At 51.2% G+C, this 20,378-nt stretch overlaps 1 protein-coding gene across 3 annotated transcripts in view; it reads left to right on the top strand.

The window, feature by feature from the left end:
- Positions 1-17,897, top strand: part of AK8 (adenylate kinase 8) — a 118,024-nt gene extending 100,127 nt beyond the window's left edge. For all 3 annotated transcript variants that reach the window (XM_028090578.2, XM_088018879.1, XM_028090577.2), the window contains 2 exons: positions 16,368-16,448; positions 17,619-17,897. In XM_028090578.2, coding sequence (XP_027946379.1) covers positions 16,368-16,448; positions 17,619-17,856 — 319 coding nt within the window. In that variant the 3' untranslated portion in view covers positions 17,857-17,897. The remainder of the gene's footprint in view (positions 1-16,367; positions 16,449-17,618) is intronic.
- The last annotated feature ends 2,481 nt before the right edge of the window (positions 17,898-20,378 follow it).

Below are 20,378 nucleotides of genomic sequence, written 5' to 3'. Positions count from 1 at the left end.
CTCATTATGTCTTTCTCTGTCAAATAAATAAATAAAATCTTAAAAAAAAAAAAACAGTTGGACACTGAATCGAATGAGCCACCCAGGCGCCCCAATTAGTGTTTTTCTTATTTATAGAAATAGTATATTCTCATTGTAAAAAAAAAAGGCAGACATGTATAAAGTAAAGAACATTTTCTTTCCCCTGATCCCTCCCCTAAAATAATCATTATGGCCAATTTGTTGCATATCCTTCTAGATTTACTTCTCTTGTTAAATGTAAATAGGCTCATATGATACGGATTGTTATATATTTTTTTTTTGAGTTAAGGTGTGTCTTAGACTTCCCTCCTGTATCAACACCCTCAATCTACCTTATTTCTTTTTTAAAAGCTGCAGAATGTTGGTATACCACAATTTGTTAAGGCTTCCTGTTTGTGGACATTTATGTGGTGTCCAGTGTTCTTCTGTTATAAGTAATTCAGGAGCGGGAAATCTTGCCCATATATCTTTGCACTTATACTAGTATTTACTCCGAAGAAATTCCCTAACCAAGATGCTTGGCTTCTCTGGGCCTCAGTTTCCCCAATTTGTGCACGGAGAATACTAATTTTTATTTTGCGAGATACTATAACATCACATCTGTCAAATACTTAGGACTGTTTGTTGCACGTAGTAGGCACTTGATAAATGATACTTTGGTTTTTATTTTAAAACAGAAGGCATTGAATCTAGCTCGGCTACCCATTGCAAGTTCACATGTAAGCTTGGGCCCCAAGGAGATATTTTAGGTATTTTAGTTAGCTTGCTTTCTAATCTACAGTTGGCCCTTCTTCCATCCTTGAAGTGATGACAGTTTGGGTGCTCTTCTCCCCTGGGGTCCTGGGGTCCCTGCAGCCCTTTCCTCCTCAAACAAGAGGCTCTGCGGGCTCTGTAGGCCTCCTTATAGATCTCACTGCTGGCTTCTTGCCACAGCTCAGCATCCAGTGTGCAGTCGCAGGTGGAGGCTGGCCCCGAGCTCCGTGAGGGAGAAAAGGGGTGAGTCTAGCCTCCAAAATGGACACGTTGGCGCCTCTGATATCTCATGGTAATAGTCCAGGTTAAAACAAGGTGGGCACTTGTATGCTACACCGCATACTAAGCACATGGGTTAGCGCTTTTAATCCAAGTCCCCAGTGTAGCGACAGGGAACCCAAGGCTTGCCCAGGCCACGTGGCCCAGAGCACGGAGCAGGGGTATAGGTGTCGATTGGGAGTGTGGCCTCTGGTCACTGGCCACTTCCTCCTCACAGCTCTGGGTGCCAAAGTGGGAGCAGAAAGATTCTTTCTGAGGCCCCCACAGGGCGAATGCTGATATTAGCCCGTGTGTGTGTGTGTGTGTGTGTGTGTGTGTGTGTGTGTGTGTGTCCAGCTCATGTGAAATCCAGAGGAGGGCAGAGAGCCATTTCAGAGGACTGGCCGGGAAGCGGAGCTACTGAGATCCCCCGACCACTGAGGCAGGGCTCCAACCATCTGGAGGGGCTGGGGTACATACTCGTGGTCTTCACAGAGTAACTGAGGCTGCTGCTATGAAGGTGGCATCTCTGGGACCTAGACATGCCGCCGCTCCAGCCGGGCATCCGGGCACAGTCACCTCTCGGTCCTCCGTAGCATCATGGAGCATGCTCTCTCCTTCTGAGCACCAGAATAACCTCACTCCTTCATTCCCTCTTCTCGGCAATTTCCTTCTGAGCACACACCAACCTCTGACAACAGAGCCTCAAGTTCGGGTCCCAGTTGGCTACTATGTGTAATGAAGCCCTGCATGGTCACCTTGTACAGGTGGACAAAGTCAGCCCAGAGGAAACCCTTGGCTTGCGCCCACATCCAGGGCACAGGGGCCCCTGGGTCACCCAGAAGGCCCAGACTCCCCCAGGGCATTCACCTTCTGCGGGACCCTTGGGGCCCTGCACCCGGGATGCAGGCATGGTGGGAACAATACAGGGGCTTCAGACTTCTCCTCCCACTTCCCCCGCCAGAAAGGGGTCAGGGCCCCAGTGCTGTCACCATCATGAAACCAGCATCCGGAATTGTCAGGAAAACAAAAGCCGGTCGCATCCTGAGCCCTTTTAATCACCTAATGGCGGGGACATCTGAGGCCGGGGCTCAGGTTCCAAGGCGAGGCCTCAGCCAGGCCACTGTAACTACAGCCAAGTTTGGCCCAGCTTCTCTGTATTACAGCCGCGACACGGACACACACAATTGAAGTATTTGAGAACAATGAAATATGCATGGCTATCAGTGACAGCCCCATAAAGTGCAGCAATTAGCCGCGTAATCCGAGAGAGGGAGCCGGCCCTCGGCAGCCCGTGGCTCCCCATTAGTTAAATGCATTTTGTACGTCCTCATCCCATCAAATCAACTAACACTTCCTTTAATTGGTTCATGAATTATACAGCCGTCCCGCATTATAATTTAATCGCCTGTAAACATTCATAGGGCCCCACTGTAAAGCGTATCGCGCTCATTAATTCGTTAATTTCAGCAGATGGAAGGGGAGATCGGATGAACGGTGGCAGAACAGAGCGCCTTGGGCAATGGAATAAGGAAAAAAAGGTGGGGGGCCGTTTAGGTTTTTTAAGGGCTGTCAGAAACTCAATCTGTGAGCTGTCAGCCGCCCGGACCCGGCGCCCACCCCCTCCGCTCCACCGACTGCGGGAAGTGACTGGCGGATTCATATGGAGGCTTGTCAACCGTCTTTAAACATCAAGCCAGCGGGTAAACCGAGCCCGATGTAAATTAATTCTTGTCTTACAGGCCCCCCTTTCTCTGTCCCCATGAATATTTCATGGCGGGCAGCATAAATATTAATTCTAATAGCTCTGCACAGTGGTTATTATTTCTGTTTTATGACAAATATTCATAAAATATTCAGGACCCTTTTTTAGAACATTTACACACTTGATTGTGAATTTTCCCAGTTTCCCGAGGACACTGTAAACATATTGGGGTTCTCTTGATGGACTTTTCCCCGTTAATTAATACCCCTGGTGATTAATATTTAATCAGATTTAGGTTTTTCGAGAAGTAAACACCTATTAGATTGGAGGGTGGGAGGGGATTGGTTTTCCCCTTCAGTCTGTAAAATGGGAGATTTCTGCTCCCGTGAGTCTGTTTCTCTTTGACACCTGGGTGATCTGACAAAGGCTAACCCCCTTGCCTTTTTATCTTGAAAACAATATCTATCTTTTTTGCATGTGTCTGTTCTCCTCTTACTTTTTAACCCAGAGCTCTGGCAGCAACCCAGCTTACTGTAATGAAATTCTTCGGAAGATGCCACTGCAGTATTTATGCAAGGATTTAACATAATTTTGGAGTAATTAAAGTGTGGGTTTAACAAACACGGTGGCGGATTCCTTAGGCAAGGCAGCTGTGATTGGGGATGAAGGAGCTTCTGGAATCCACGTGATTTATCTTTAACCCTGAAAGGCAGCTGTGCTCCCATCCCCGTGAGGCCCCAAGGAGGGGGTCCCAGCCCCGGAGAGCCGGGGGCCACACAAATGAGGTGGTGGCTTTGGCCCATGGGGGGTCTGAGGCTGGGTCCTGCGAGCCTTGAGGCTGGGGTGCCGGCCCCACCCCACTGCACTGGCTCTCCTCCTAAATTGCTTCAGGGTTCACTTTCCCATGCCCTGATTCTCAGCAGAAGCCTCGTGATTCTCTAAAACCGCAGGGCATGAAGCCAAATTATTTTACAAATAGGAAGGCAGCAGGGAGGGCAGGAAGGAGGGTCCTAGAGCGGCCAGACCTGGAGCCCAGCCTGCAGGCATCACCTAACCTCCTGGGGGCCTGAGAGGTTTTCATCCTTGAAATGGGCAGGATCACAGGACTTGGGTCAAGGGCTTCCTGTGAGGATTACATGGGACAACACGTGTGTGTAACACGCTTCGTACAGGTGCCTGGCATGCAGTAAGTACGTAAACGTTGGCAGGGACCGTGATGATGTTGATGGGGGTGGTAGCTAATGAGAGCCAAAGGCTTAACCTCAAAGCCACGTTTAAAGGAAGAGATTCCTGGAAGAAAACCCCAGCCATGGAAGGGGTTAAAATAGAAGCTTCTCTGCAGTCCCCTAAAACATATAGTGGAAAAGTCCAGAATGGAGGTTCTGACCATGGGCAGAGAAGCGGCGAGGCTGAAGATGCTTCACCAGGGACACATTTTAACACCGTGTTTGTCACCAACGGAGAGTGGCTCTGAGAAAGGGAACCTTGAAATGAATTCACCTGACCCTCCGCTCCCTGTCTTGGGGGGACCGGTGACAAGGAGAGGCACTCATTTCCCAGGGGGCCCAAGGGTCTAGATCTTCCACACCCTGCTCTCTGGTCCTTGAAGCAAATTCCTGCTCCCAGAGCAGCACCAGGGGCTGGCCCGGCGGCAGGTTGGGTTGCGAGCAAAGACACACGAGGAGGCCTCCTTGGCATCTGCCCCATTCCCTGACTTGAGTCCCTTTCAGCTGAGCTGCTCGAAGCGGAGAAAGATGCCATTGACTCCAGGTGGCTCTGAACCTGCGACTCTGTGCAGCCCGACCCCAGGGAGCCACAGCTAAACCACGCCATCAGAGTCTGTGGTTTATGCAGAGAAGTGGGAGGCCAAGCCCTACCTATCGCCCTTCCCTTCCTTCCTCCCTCCATCCCTTCCTTCCTTCTTTCTTTCTTCCTCGTTTAGCAAATTCACAACAGATTGAGGCAGTCAACTGCACAGACACCAGAGCGGGCTGCCTGGGTTTGAATCCCTGCTCGGCTACTGTGTTAGGGTTCTCCAGAGAAACAGAACCAATAGGATGTGTATTGTGTACAGAGAAAAAAGATTTATTATAGGGACTTGGCTCATGCAATATAGAGACTGGCAACTCCCAAGATCTATGGGGTGAGTTAGCAAAAGCTGGAAGGCTTGAGACCCAGGAAGAGCCAGAAGACAGGACGACTTTGATCTGAAGGAGTCTGAAGTGGGGTCCCACGAGCCTTGAGGATGAGGTTGCATAAATGGTGATTCCCACCCCCACCTCATTAGGTCTGAAGAAGCCCTTATCCCCACTTGAAGGCCATCAGAGAGGAGGAATTCTCCCTTATTCAGGGGAAGGTTAGCCTTTTTGTTCTATTCATGCCTTCAACTGATTGGATGAGGCCCACCCACAGCGGGAAGGCAGTCTGCTTCCTTCTGTTCAGCAATGTAAATGTTAATCTCCAAAACACTCTCACAGTTACACCCAGAAAAATGTTTGACCAAATATCTGGTACCCTGTAACACATTCAACCTGATACATAAAATCAACCATCAGGGCCCGGGGAGCCGTGGGGTCAGGAGGCCCGCCCAACCTAGCAGGGAGCTCCAGAGCAAGGCTCACCCACTGACGGTGGCTGCACTGGGCAGGACAGCCAGGCTCAGAACAGTATGACCTTGTTCAGAAGCTTGGGTTAAAATGTCCATCAGCTGGTGAAAGGCTAAACAAAATGAGGTCTGCCCATATAATGGAACAGCACTTGGTCATAAGAGGGAATGAGGCTCCGATGTGTGCTAGGGTGCAGGTGCTATGGTGCTATCGGGAACATTAGGCTGCACGGAAGGTTCCAGGCCTGCAGGCCCACGTGGATATTCTGTTATTAGTATGCATTATAGGCCTTATATGGACTATTGTGTCTAATCCATGAAATAACCTTGTGGGGTACTCCTCTTCTTCTCTAGTCTCCTAAATGAAGACTTGGAAGGCCACATACGGTATGGTTGTATTTCTATGAAATGTCCAAAAGAGGCAAATCCGTAGACCAGAAGCCAGGGGCTCAGGGAGGGGAACGGGAGTGACTGCCTGTGGGCAGAGGGTTCCCTTTGCAGGTGATGAAAATGCCCTAAACTTAGATCGGGGGCGCCTGGGTGGCTCAGTCGGTTAAGCGACGGCCTCTGGCTCAGGTCATGATCCCGGAGTCCCGGGATCGAGTCCCGCATCGGGCTCCCTGCTCGGCGGGGAGTCTGCTTCTCCCTCTGACCCTCCCCCCTCTCATGCGCTCTCCCTCATTCTCTCTGTCTCAAATAAATAAATAAAATCTTTAAAAAAACAATAAACTTAGATCGGGCTGATGGTCGCACAACGCTGTGAATATAGTAAAAATCATTACATTGTACACTTTCAAGGGGTGAATTATATCTCAGTAAATGTGTCAGAAACATGGACACTGGGCTCGAGTCCCTGGAGATATTTACAGCTGGAGGCTGTCAGCGGACCACACTCCTTACAGCTGAGCCGCATATTCTTTCTTAAAGGGAGATCTGATGGAGCACCCATGTGTCAGCCACGCCACGGGGCACTGACAAAGTGTCCACCGGCTCAGATGTTCTTTCAGGACTGCTGCTGACCGGTGGATCTGGACCGGTGTCCACACTGGCGGACTTCGGTGCCGATCAGTGTTGACCAATGTTCCTGCTGTCAGAGGGGCCCTGAGCCAGCAGGTGGTTGGTGCAGCCACAAGCGAATGCTCTGGGTACAAGCTAGAAGGTATGGTGTGGTTAGCCAGTGCCCGAGGAAGATGGTGGGTCTCCAGGAACATTCAGGAACTTCGTGTCATGAGTGCACAGAGAAGACCAGCTGGGTCGTGAGCCAGGCCCCCCTCAAACACAGACCCAGAGCCAAAGGGCGGCCAGGGGAGACAGGAGTGATCCGTGTGGACCCGGAGCACACTCATGGACCCGTGTGGCCGCGCCTGGAGTGGATGGCTGACTCGCTGGGGTGTGGGCACGGGTGGCCTGGGTGAGTGCGCAGAGCGGGGGGTGAGTTTGGGCACGAGTTTGGACCCGGGGCCTGCCTGCAGTCGCTGGCACGGAGGGTGTCCTGGCCTGGAGCACCCGGCCCGTCTTGTCCTGCCGCTCTTGCTAGTGTTCCACTCGCCTCCTGTCATTTTTACCTTCGGCTCATTCGCCTTTCTCTTTGGGAAAAGTTTGCCGAACTTTCTGGCTTCCCATGATTTGCATTTCACAATTGTCAAGGGAGCGTCTGGGTGGCGGTTTGCAAAGGAATTACTCTCTTTCTTCCCAGTGGGGAAGGAGGCAGAAATTTTAAGACAACTTTAAAATGGAGCCCGATTATGCAGGAATTTGATCCCTGGGTCCTTCTCCTCAAACCAGACTGCCGCATTTTGTGCGGGCGCTTGGTAAGCTGCCAGGCGAGCTCGCTAATTTACCAGTTAATGACAGTCCTCGAGAGTGTTCCTCTTGCCCCTGGAGAGATTTTAGACCCAGCCAGGGTAGATTTGCCATTATCAATTATGCACAGTTTTAAACAAGAAATGGCCAGCAGGAGCCTCTTTTTTGAAGGAGTGGGAAGTGGGGAGTGAGGGCAGCCTGCAGCTGCTGCCTGAGGCCAGGAGGCACGATGCATGGGGTTTTCAAATGAGGTGGAGATGTCTGGCCTTTCGTGTTCAAATTGGACACATGTCAGAGTAAAAAATACACAGACTGAAAATTGTACAGGTCTGGCCATGGCCTATTCCAGACGCTGGGGAGGGCGTGTGTCCAAACTCTCTCCGGCGCACATCTCACGACAGCTTTGACGGGGAGCTGAGGCCTGCACCTGTGGCTCAGGACCGGGGGGCCATGCTGGGGTGCTTCTCTGTCAGGCCTCCCCTGGCATCGCAGCCAACATCCGCCTGCTCACTGCATGCTCATCTGGCCCTTAGCACATGTCCTGCACAAAGGTTGCAGACAAGGCAGCCCCAGTGCCTATCCTCAGACAGCTCAGGCCTCGTGTGTGAATCCTCCTGCAGGTGACCCAGCTTTCATTTTTTTTTTTAGATTTTTGATAGTCTATGCACAATTCACTTGCTCCTTCTCCCCAGCCCCCGAAGCAGTTGTCTATAGACACAGATGCTGCCTCTCTCTGCCCTTAGACCAGAAGGAGGTCTTGTCGGGACAAGTCCGTAAAAAGTAGTCACTCCCGCTTTGTGCCCTACGAGCGCCCCACGGGCTGCCGTCGTCCGAAGACTGTTTTGCAACAGCTCCAATGTTGCGTGACCTCTCTGGACGTCACGTGCGCACATCTCGTTAAAGATGAGCAGACCATCCCAAGTGTTAATGTGTGGTGTCATTTTGCGTTCTCTCTGGTTCCCTGTATCAGTGGTGGCCATTGCAAAGATCCCCCGGAGGGAAGACCCCTCAATAATACTGAAGCCCGAGAGAGTCACTGCAGCATACACAGAAGAGTGAGCTCTGCGAGTGTCCCAGCCCCCAAAAGAGGCTGAGGCCAGGTCTTCACGGAAAGCTGGGAGAGCACCACTGCCTCCCAGTGGGCTCAGCGCAGCCCTCCAGGCTCTGAAAGAACTGCGGAAGGAGGAGTTCCACAATTGCGTTGTGTTGGCACCTTTGCTGAAAAGCAATTGGCCATATTTGTGAGAGTCTATTACTGGGCTCTGTTCTGCTCCTTTAATCTGTGTGTCGAACCTTTCACTAACACTCATATTATCCTGACTACTGTAGCTTTGTAATAAGCCTTGAAATCGATTTGTTCTCTTTCCATATCGTTTTACTGAATACAGTTCTCTTCCAGAAGCACTCCCCATATAACTTTGAGAGTTAACTTGTGTAGAATCTTCAAAAAACCTTGTTGGAATTTTGGTGGGAATTGCACCGAATCTATAATTTGGGGAGGATTAACATTTTAACAATATCGAATCTCTGAGTCCATGGATATGGTATAACTCCCCATTTAGTTAAATCTGATTTCTTTCATCAGTGTTTTGTCATTTTCTGCACACAGAACTTATTTTGTTAGCTTTACATGTATTTCATTTTTATACTATTGTAAGTGGTGCTTTTTTAAAAAGAGTTTTATTTATTTATTTGAGAGAGAGAATGAGGGAGGAGGGGCAGAGGGAAAGAGAGAAGCAGTCTCTCCACTGAGCAGGGAGCCTGACGTGGGGCTTGATCCCAGGACTCTGAGATCATGACCTGAGCTGAAGGCAGATGCTTAACTGACTGAACCACCCCAGTTGTTTGTTGCTGGTACCTTGAAAGTCGATTTATTTTTTGTACATTGATTTTGTATCCTGTGAATTCACTAAACATACTTATTAGTTACAGTAACCTTTTTGAAGATTCTTTGGTACTTCTATTTAGATGATTATGTCATCTACAAATAGAGACGTTTGATTTCTTCCCTTTCAATTTGTGTGCACGTCATTCCCTTGTCATATTGCATTAACCAGGATTTCTGGTATGATGCTGAATAGGAGTGGTGAGAATGGACAAATCTTGCCTTGTTCCCAGTCTTAGGGGAAAGCATTCAGTCTTTCACCATTAAATATGATGTTACCTGTAGTTTTTTTGTAAATATCCTTTATTGGGTTGGGGAAGTTACCGTCTATTTCTACATCGTTTCGAGTACTTATCAGGAATTGACGTAAAATCTTGTTAAATGCTTTTCCTGCATCTGTTGAGATGATTGTATAGTTTTTCCTCTTTAATATAGTAGGGTAAAGTACATTGATTTTTGAATGTTTTGACTTTCATTCCCAGGCAAAACCACACTTAGTTGTAATGTATTATTATTTTTATATATTGCTAGATTCAATTTGTTAACATTTTATTGAGTGTTTTTGCTTTTGTATTCTTGAGTGATATTTGTCTATGGTTTCCCGTAGAGTCTTTGTCTGGTTTTGGGTACCAGAGAAAGGCTGCTTAATAAAGTAAATTCTATCCTCTCCTCCTCTGTTTTCTTAACATTTGTGTATCATTGGCATTGTAGTTAGTTTAGAATTAGTACTATCCTATGGTTGATATTCTTTGGTCTATCCATTTATTTGTACACATGTGTATATTAAGAACCTCATTAAATTTTAAGCTTATTCAAGGCCAGAGAACCACCCCTCCCCCTGCCTTCACCATCATGTGTATAAACTACACCATAGCATTTATTTTTTATTGAGATAAAATATACTTAATGTAAAATTTACTCTTTTAGCCATTTTTAAGTATACAGTCCGATAGCAGTAAGTACATTCACAGTGTTGTACGGCCTCACCACCATCCACCCCCAGAACTTCTTTCATCTTCCTCAACTGAAATTCTGTCCCCATTAAATACTAACTCCCCATCCCAACCCCCATCCCCTGGTGCCCACCATTCTATGTTCTGTCTCTCCAAATTTGATTCCTCTACATACCTCACAGAAATGGAACCAAACAATAGTCATCATCCTTTTGTGTCTGACTTATTTCACTTAGTGTAATGTCTTTAAGGTTCATCCACATTGTAGCAGGTGTCAGGATTTCTTTCCCTTTTAAGGCTGAATAATACTTTATTGTGTGTATACACCATATTTTGTTTATCTAGTCAACCACTGGTGGACATCTGGGGTATTACCACCTTTCGGCTACTGTGACTAATGCCTCTGTGAACTTGGGTAGGCAAATGTCTGTTCCAGTGCCCACTTTCCCTCATTTTGGATATACACTCAGAAGTGGACTAGCTGAATCATAGGGTCCTATGTTTACTTTTTCAAGGAACCACCATAGCCTTTTCCACAGTGGATCCACCATTTTACCTTCCCACTAGCAATGCACAAGCGTTCCACTTTCTCTATATCCTCGCTAACACTTGTTATTTGCTGGTTTTTTTCTAATAGCCTTCCAAATGAGTGTGAAGTGGTATCTCATTGTAATTATACCATGGTGCTTTGTATAGAGTTTTGCCCCTAGTGGAGGCTTATTGCTTGAAATCAAGAGGTTAACAAGGGCAGGGCCCTGCCTCTGTGCAGTAGTGGATGCCATATTTATTTAAAGTCAGTTATTGTATATCATAGCTCTCAATTTACCAAATCTATGCGTGGGCCCAGAGAAAGTTCCATAGAATTTAGCTCTGGAGCAGGTGGTAAGCTTCTGGTCCTTTGAGAAAGAAGGCTTTCTTTGCTCCCCAAACAGAGCCCCAGGCAGCATGGCCAGAGGGTGTCGAGAGATCCCAGTTGCCATTGGGTATCAGGCACCAATGCCCTGGGTGACGGAGCATGAGGCCTGACCTCTCTGGGACTCAGTTTCCCCCTCTTGTACACTGAGCAGATTGGATCAGAGTGCTGGTTCTCAGCCTCAACTACACTGTAGCTGCTTGGGGAGGTTTTAAAAATCTCCATTCCCAGGCCTCACCTTGGGCCAATTCTAGCTGAATCTCTAGGGGGGCGGGGACCAGGCCTCAGTATTCTCGAAGCTCCTCTGATGATTCCAGGGTGTGGCCAGGGGTGACACCTGGGATTAGAGCCGTGGTTCCCATCCCTGCTTGAGCACTCAAGTCACCTGAGCTGCTGATTTACAAATACGGGTCCCCCGGCCCCTCCCCTGGAGGTTTTGGTTTGGTAGCTCTGAGAGGGGTGCCCAGAATCTGTGTTTCAGACGAGTCCTCCCAATGATTCTCAACGCCAGACACATCTTGGAAACATGGGAAGGGGGCAGCAGTTCTTCAGCCTGGTTGTGTGTATGAGTCACTGTGGATCTTGTAAAAATGTAGACTCCCAATTCAGCGGGTGGGTGGGCGGCACTGCTGGGCTCCCCATCAGGGACCCCACTTAGCGTAGCGAGGGAGTAGAGGCCTCCCAGGAGGCCTCCACCCCCCTTCGGAGGCCTCCACTGGCCTGAAGCTCTGCAAGCCCCCAAGCAGGTGTAGCCCCTGCCCCTGGTGAGTCCTAGCTCCCCCGTGCCCCCTGCAGGGGTGCTGCTGCCCGCCACCCTGCTGTAGGTATTCTTGGCTGCCTTTGCTGTCTCTGTTCTCCCTCTCCTGGCTGTGTGACTGGAAGTGAGCAGCAGAATGCAAAACCCCGGCCAGGCGCGCCACACCCAGGACAGTGCCGCTCTGCAGAGCTGCCCGGGCTCCCCACTCCACCCCGCCACCCAGCTCTGGCACCGCGGCTCCAGGAGCCTGGCAAATCAGAAGCTTCCAGCATGGAAGCACGGCTCCTTCTCCAGTGAGGCTTCTCCCAGAGACGTGTTTCAAGTACCAATTTGGTGTCCTTGTGCTTCCGATCTTGCCAGCCTTTCAGGAGCCATCCCCTTGAATGATGACAAGCAGACTTGATATGCTGGGTTAAAAATCTTTCAATTGGGGCTTGTTTGTTTATGAAACAGCATCAATTATCAGGGATTTCCAAACTGGCTTCCTTTCTACTGGCGTCGGCATCCAGAGCGGCGCCGCCAGCCGCCAGCCGCGGTGACAGCCGTGTTTTGGTGTTGCTGTTGGGCCTCGCAAGTCTCGGGGGTGGGCAGGGGGGCCCAGCGTGTTTGGAGCGCGAGGGATAAAAGCTCGTTGAAACACCTGTGCTCCCGTGTTCAGACGCTCCCCGATCTCGCATGTTTTATTTGGTGGCTGTTATTTTGCCGCACGTTGTGAATGGAAATCATTTTCAAGAACGTGTGCCGGGAAGAAGTGGGTTTTCATGGCTCCTGGCCCCCCAGGCTGCAGGGGAAACCACTGTGCTCGCTCTGAAGAGGGACAGCTGTGGCTTTCATCAGGAACCAGCGAGGGGCTTCTTGGCCGCTGGGCAGAAGCAAACCTAAGCAAAGAGTGTGGGCAAAGTGAGGCAGAGAGAAGAAAGGCAGGGGGAGAATTTGCCTTGAAGGAGAGAGAGCATTTGGCTCAGGGACTCATATTTTTAAAAAATTTACACATTTTCCAGAAGCAAGTGGCATCGAAGAGACTAGGAGTATTAGGTGTCCTTTGGGGGACAACTGCAGGAAACCCAGCTCAAACCAGCTTAAGCAAAAGAAGAGGTTTATGTATTCATGTCAGAGAAACATTGAGGGGTGTGTCGACTTCAGGTACAGCTTGATCCAGGGCCCCAAACAGTGTCTCTCCTCTCTCTCGGGGCAGGCTTCATTCTCAGGTAGGCTCTCTCTGGGTGCAGGCCCTAGGCAGCCCGAGGTCCCATACCATCAGCTTAGCAGCCCCAACAAAAAGGAAACTCCTTTCTGGAAAGCCATGGTGCAGCCTCTCATTGGCCTGGCTTGGATCAGCTTGCATCCTGATCCAGTTCCCGTGGGCAGGAGGAGCCAGCATTCAGATTGGCCACACCCGGGCCTTCCTCATACACAGCCTTGCAGCCCTGGGGTGAGTTAACTTCAAACATGGCCCAGGGATGAGAGAAGACCAGGGTGGCTCCCAGGGGAAATGAGGACCATTGGCAGGCATCGATAAGCCCAGGGAAGCAGCAGGTGTCTGCGTGAGGCACATGGAGCAGTCCCCTGTGCCCCCTCCTCAATCGGCCATAGCATGTCCTTCATGTCAGTAAAACAGGAGGCTTTGACTCACATCAGTGACTCAGAACCATCCTTAAGGATTGGTACCTCTCGGGGCGCCTGGGTGGCGCAGTCAATGAAGCGTCTGCCTTCGGCTTGGGTCGTGATCCCAGGGTTCTGGGATCGAGCCCCATATCAGTCCCCCTGCCCAATGGGGAGTCTGCTTCTCCCCGCCCCCATTTGTGCTCCCTCTTACTCATGCTCTTTCTCTCTCAAATAAATAAAATCTCTAAAAAAGAAATTGGCACCCCTTCAGGGCACCAGGGTGGCTCCGTCGATTAGGGGACCGACTCTTGATTTCAGCTCAGGTCATGATCTCTGGATCATGAGATCCAGCCCCGCTCAGCAGGGAGTCTGCTGGAGATTCTTTCCCTCTGCCCCTCCCCTGCTCTCTCTCTCTCTCTTTCTCTCTCAAGTAAATAAATAAATCTTAAAAAAAAAAAAAGAATTGGCAGCCCTTCTTAATGTCCAAGATGTCTAAAGAACTCCCACAACTCAATACCAAAGAAACAAATAATCCGATTAAAAATGAGCAGAGGACCTAAACGAGACATTTTTCCGAAGAAGACAGCCAGATGGCGGACAGACATATGAACAGATGTTCAACATCACTCATCATCAGAGAAATACAAATCAAAACCACAAGGAGATACCACCTCACACCTGTCATTATGGCTAAAATAAAAAACAAGAAACAATAGGTGTTGGCAAGGATGCGGAGAAAGGGGTCCCCTCGTGCACTGTTGGTGGGAATGCCCGCTGGCACGTCCACTCTGGAAAACAGGATGGAAATTCCTTAAAATGTTAAAAATAGAACTACCAGAGAACCCAGTCGTTCTACTTCTGGGTGTTTTTACCTGAAGACAGCCCAGTGCCCATCAGTAGGTGCCTGGGTAAAGAAGATGTGGTGTATAGATATACTATGGAATATTACTCAGCCGGAAAAAAGAAGGAAACCCTGCCATTCATGACAACCAGATGGACCTAGAAGGAAGGAGGCTAAGTGAAACAGGTCAGAGAAAGACAAATACCATATTATCTCACTCACGTGTGGAATCTAAACAAAAGAAAACAAAACACATGAACGAACAAACAAAACCCAGAAACAGACGCATAACTACAGAGAACAAACCAGTGGTTGCCAGAGGGTTCCAGGGAAGTGGGGGATGGGTGAAATGGGCAAAGGGGATTGAGGAGCGCAAGCCTCCAGTTATGAAATAAATAAGTCCCAGGGATGAGGAGTACAGCCTAGGGACTACCGTCAATAGTATTGTAATAACTTCTGGTGGTGACTACACTTACCGCAGGAACAGTTCATCATGTAGGTATAATTGTTGAATCACTACGCTGTGCACCTGAAACTCCTATAACATTGTGTGTCAACTATGCTTCAGTTAAAAATTTTAAAAAGTCATTTATTTTTTTAAAAATGGCGCCCCTTTGAGAATTTGAGACCCATGGACCCATCCCCTCCCAGAAAATACACATGGTCAACGGTTTGCCTCTAATTCCTAGGGGACACGGGCCCTGCAAGGGTGCCTGGCACGGAGTCGCTGGCCCGGGTGCCCCCCCAGGCAGTGGACCCCAGGCTCAGGGGAACACTGGACCCCCTCCGGTGCCTGCCGAATCAGCATTTCTGGGCCAGGGTGAAGGCCTTCTTTGTTCTCTAACTTGGAGGAGACAGAGTGGCCATCTTGAAGAGACTCCACCCCAAGAGCAAAGGCAAGAAATCTCATTTGTGTGCATTTTTCTCGCACTTAGAGCTGCTGCTTGCCTGGGTTTACTTACTTGGAAGTGGAACGAACAAGGCTTCAGGCGCACGGGGAGTGCTTGTTGTCACTGATGTTGTCCCCAGTGGAAGGGGCACACATCGGTCATCGAACCCACATGTCCTTGGTGATGAGCCCATTGAGTCCTGTGTTTCAGTTCCACACGGCAGGCTGGTAACCTCGGGAGCTTACTGCAATGCTTGGCATACAGCAGGCATCCAATAAATGCACGCATGGATTAGTTAAAGGATGGATGAGTGAGCAGTAAGTGAGCAATGGAATATTCCAGAAGTTAATTCTTTAAAAACAAACTGGGATGGTTTCACGCTAGAAGACAGGGCCTGGATTAGAGCCGTGAGCAGGCACCATGAACCCGTGGCTCTTCACCCCCCACCACCTGTCCCGCCCAGAGTGCGTGCCCTTCTCCTCTGTCCCATCTGCCAATCCTGGCACCACTGACATTGGGGCTGGATAATTCTTTGTGGTGGGGGCTGTCCTACATGCTAGGATGTTGAGCACTATCCCTGGTCTCCACGCACTACATGCTAGTAGCTCCCCTCTCCCGTTGTGACGACCACAAATGTCCCATATATTGCCACATGTCTTCTTGGGGCAAAATCGCCCTAGACTGAGAACCCCACCCTCACGTTTTATATAAAAAAAAGGGTCCCATTGCCAAAAAGCAGGGACTCGGCCATTTGCACTAAGGATTTAGGAGAGACCGGACTTATCAGGAGTGGGCTCTGGGTCTTTTCTGCTGGGCTCTGGTCTGGGCTGTTTACTTTCGAGGGCCCTGCTCCCTTGGGTCCGGGGCTCCTCTGTGAAAGAGAAAATGGGGTAGCTGAGAACAACCCCAGCTCTGCGGGAGGGCGTGGCAGCCAGGGGGCCTGAACTTTCGGGAAGGCTGTCCCATGACGAGAGGGATTACGTTATAGCCCTACCTGCCGTGTTTGAGCGCCGAGTGTGCACAAACCCCACACTAAGCATGGCACACGCTTCCTGTCGTCAGATCTTCAACACCAGGCAACTGTCATTAGCCCATTTTGCAGCTGAGCAAACTGAGTCTGAGAGAGGCTTTGTGAGTGGCCCGAGGTCACACGGCAGGTCGGTGGTGGAGGTGGATTCTAACCCAAGCTTCCATGGCAGGGAGGCCTCTGTCTGCATCTCTCCCTCGTGACCTTGGAGAGCTTGGTACCCGGAGCCCCTGAAAGATCGCTCCTGAGGCTCCACCCCCGTGCAGGGAAGATGCTGGCCCTGGTGTCAGGTGCCCAGACTCCAGCCCGGGGTCCCCTCCAGCTGACTGTGGTGCTGTTCTCTCCCCATAGGGTGTTTTTCCTGAATGTGCCATTCGATTCTGTCATTGAGCGGCTGACCCTGAGGAGAATCGATCCTGTCACGGGAGAAAGGTTGGTGCCAGGCTCCTGGTGGCTGGCCATCTGAGGGCTCCGGGGGTCGGGCCCTGCTGGGGAGCCTCCCCTGTCCGTCCAGCTGACTGATGATGCCACAGCAGGATGGGTCTGGGCATGACACCAACAGAAGATTCTAGAAAGGGGGTTTCTCCAGTTGGTTCCCCTGGGCAGTGTCTGTGGACCCTCCTCCTGGGAGAGTAGCCAGGGAATGGACGTCTGAGGCGAAAGGTGTGCCCACTCTGTCCCGAGTAGCAGTTCTGACCCACGCATGTGATGTGGCTGGATTGGGCGGACGACCCCGAGACGCTGTCACGGTGACGCGCACTGCCGAGGAGGCTACTATACAAACATGCCCGTGGGAACCAGTCCACCGGGGCGCCCACCCTGAGTCCCAGGAGGTGAATTCTGAGTTTTATCCTGCAGTCGAACAAGTACAATCACTGTGTTGGTGCTGAAACGCAGTCGAAAGTCCCCGCCATCGCAAAGAGGTAGAAGCTTCCACCCTCGCTGGCTCCCAGGGCCGTGTTTCTGGGTGGGGGTCTCAGGAGTGGCGTGGGGAGGGGCGGGAAAGGAATACCAGGATTTTTCTAAACTACAGGTTGATTTCTCATCCTTATGCCGAGGGACGGTCTCGCTGACCCATGCCAAGGCCAGTGGCCTTCACGCTGCCCTGCCCCTGGGGTCCCTCCCCGTCGTGACCACCTGTGGCCCGTCCTGTCCCCTCCGCTCACATTCACTGTTACGATGTCCCACTCCCCCACTCGGCTGCAAGCTCTAGGAGCACAGGGCCAACGTGGTCTTGCTTGCCTCACATTGCCAGGAGCAGACATATTGCCAGGCAAATAGCAGATGCTTGATAAATACTGTTCAGAGGGAAGGAGAAAAGGGAGAAAGGAAGCGGAGGAAAGAAAGGAATTGGGGACTTAGTATCTTCCATTCTGCCCGCCGGTCGCTGACCTGCACCCGCCCCTGGGGGAGGGGCGTGCTCTGCGGCTCTGGGGCGCCAGGGCCCAGCTGAAGGTGTGCACACTGCTGGTGTGCAGCAAACGTTTGCTGGTGGTGGGCACGGTGGCCCACGGGGTCCACAGTGGGGCAGAAGGCCCCTTCCTCTCCTGCCCCCCGGGGGCCAGACCGTAGGTCACCCGCTTCCCCCTCTCTCTCCCGTAGGTACCACCTCATGTACAAGCCCCCTCCAACCGTGGAAATCAAGGCCCGCCTCCTGCAGAACCCAAAGGATACTGAAGAGCAAGTCAAGCTCAAAATGGATCTGTTCTACAGGAATTCCTTGGAGCTGGAGGAGTTCTATGAGCACACCATCACCCTCAATGCGGACCAGGACCCATACACAGTGTTTGAATACATAGAGAGTGGGATCATTAATCCTCTGCCCAAGAAAGTCCCCTAATGGGCTCTGAGCAAGGAGCATCCTGCAGGGAAACAAAGTTAATGCCCTCCTCAACCTCCTGGAACCTCAGCCGAGCCAATAAAGAGTGCTGGGTGCAGTCTTGTGTGTCCTCGAGGTGAGGTGGCGAGAAGGTGGCCTTGTTTTGGGGTCTGGGGACACGGGATGGACAAAGCCCAGGGAGGCAGTGGAGTGCAGCAGGGCTCCAGGACCCACGCGCCGGGCGCCCTTGGATGAGGCGTGGACCCTCAGAGCCTCACCTACAACCAGAGCAGGGGTCATGCCAGTTCCTGCTCGTGGGGCGCAAGGGAAGCTCTCAGCCCAGTGCCAGGCACACAGCAAGCACTCAAGAAACGTAGTTTTTTTTTTAAGCTATTTTTTTTTTAAGATTTTATTTATTTATTTGAGAGAAAGAATGAGAGAGAGAGAGCACATGAGATGGGGGAGGGTCCGAGGGAGAAGCAGACTCCCCGCTGAGCAGGGAGCCCGATGCGGGACTCGATCCCGGGACTCCAGGATCATGACCCGAGCCGAAGGCAGATGCTCAACCAGCTGAGCCACCCAGGCGCCCAAGAAATGTAGTTTTTTAAACGCCCCCCTCTCTAGAGCAGTCCCGTCCCACAGTGCTGGGCATGCACTCTCTGCACCACCCAGCACAGCGGCCACGAGCCATAGATGGTTACCGTCTGATTGCACTTAATATTTACTAATTTAAATATAAATATATTCTAGGGCGCCTGGGTGGCTCAGTTGGTTAAGCGACTGCCTTCGGCTCAGGTCATGATCCTGGAGTCTCAGGATCGAGTCCCGCATCGGGCTCCCTGCTCAGCGAGGAGCCTGCTTCTCCCTCTGACCCTTCCCCCTCTCATGTGCTCTCTCTCTCTCATTCTCTCTCTCTCAAATAAATAAATAAATAAAATTTAAAAAAATATAAATATATTATAAATATAAATTTATATTACAAATATATATGGTCACAGGTGGCTTCCTAGCTGCCGCGTCGGACAGTGCGGTTCTAGACGCACTTAACTGTTGCTTAAGATGCGCTGGAACGCGGGCGCCCGGGCGGCTCAGTCGGTGAAGCGTCTGACTCTGGATTTCAGCTCAGGTCGTGACCTCAGGGTCGTGTGACTGAGCCCCACGCTGGGCTCCGTGCTGGGCGTGGAGCCTGCTTCAGATTCTCTCTCTCTCCCTCTCTAAAAAAATAATAATAATAAAGTGCCGGGACCCCTTAGAAGGCCCGCTCTCAGGCCCCAGGGAAGCAGCCCCTCTGGACCTGCAGAGCCTGCAGTCACAGGTGTGGGCACCAGGGGACGGGACGGCCGCATGCTCGGCCGATGGAGCTCTTGATCTCTTCCATGAGCTCCCTCCTCCTCCCACCTCCCAGGCGATCTCTGTGTCAATAGAAGAGGACCCTGCAGCCACAGAGGGTGAGTGACTTGCTTCAGGTCCCCCGGAGCCCCCTACACCTGAACCTGGTGCTCTGGGACTCTCTGCCTGTGGGGCCTCGGGAGGGCCAGGTCAGCCTGGGCCCCAGACTGCGGTTCCGGCCTCTTGGCCCCAAGGCTGCTCAGGTACTCTGGGCCTCAGGCCTCAGGCCCCTTCTAGCCTGGGGCAGCCCAAACCCCTCCAGCCACGATCCGACCCGGTCCTGGCCAGGCCTCACAGGCCTGGGTCCTCTCTCCAGGGGTGACTTCTGCTGGGCGACTCAGCCATCAACCCTCTCTCCTTGCCCTGTTCAGACCCTGGGTCCCCCCTCCTGAAACTCCCATCAGAGGCCTTTCCCTCCCAGACCCCACTTCTTCCCAGCCCCCACAGGGAAGGGGGTGTCTACCCTGAAAGCCCCCTGACAGTGGGCTCCCGCCCATTGGCCCAGTTACACAGACCACCTGACCTCAGGTTGCAAACGCTCCATGCTTGATGAGACTCTGCTAGCTTACACCCAGCACCCCCAGATTGGAGGAGACAGTAAAGCAAAAAGGTGGCCAGCCCTGGCCTGGCTAGGATTGCTTCCCTTACCCCCACTGCACTCCTCTGCATGTCATTTCGGATCCCACTTTACCAGAACTCTCCCACGAAACAGCATTTGGATGTAAATCCTTAGCCAAAGACACAAAACATTCATTCACGTATTAACGCTCGTCTTGTGGACGCCCTGCTCTTGGGGCCTGGCCACACCATTAGCTCAGAGGTTCTGCACGCTCTGTGCCTGCTCTGTGAGGCCGGTGATGTCCGCCCGGAGCATGGGCCGTGGAACCAAGCAGCCTGGGTCCCCACGTTGCTGTGTGATCTTGGGCAAGTTACCTAACCTCTCTGGATCCTTGTAAAATGAGCAAAATAGTCATTGCCTGGTAGGCAATGCTGAGCAAGTGTTGGGGATTAGTTAATGCAGATTAAGGCCAAAAATAGGGCAGGGCACAGAGTACATGCGGGACGAAGGCACTGGCTCTGTCTCACCTGATTCACAACTCCCCCAGAGGTCAGTGCCGGGAAAAGTTAAATGACTTGCCCAAGGCTGCAAGTGG

Source organism: Eumetopias jubatus, unplaced genomic scaffold (assembly GCF_037043125.1).
Source record: "Eumetopias jubatus isolate StellerSeaLion01/CBP00866 unplaced genomic scaffold, mEumJub1_p1.0 scaffold_15, whole genome shotgun sequence".
In the NCBI taxonomy this organism is placed as follows: domain Eukaryota; kingdom Metazoa; phylum Chordata; class Mammalia; order Carnivora; family Otariidae; genus Eumetopias; species Eumetopias jubatus.
Note: the sequence above shows the minus strand (reverse complement) of the source record. Positions and strands in the feature narration are given on the sequence as shown.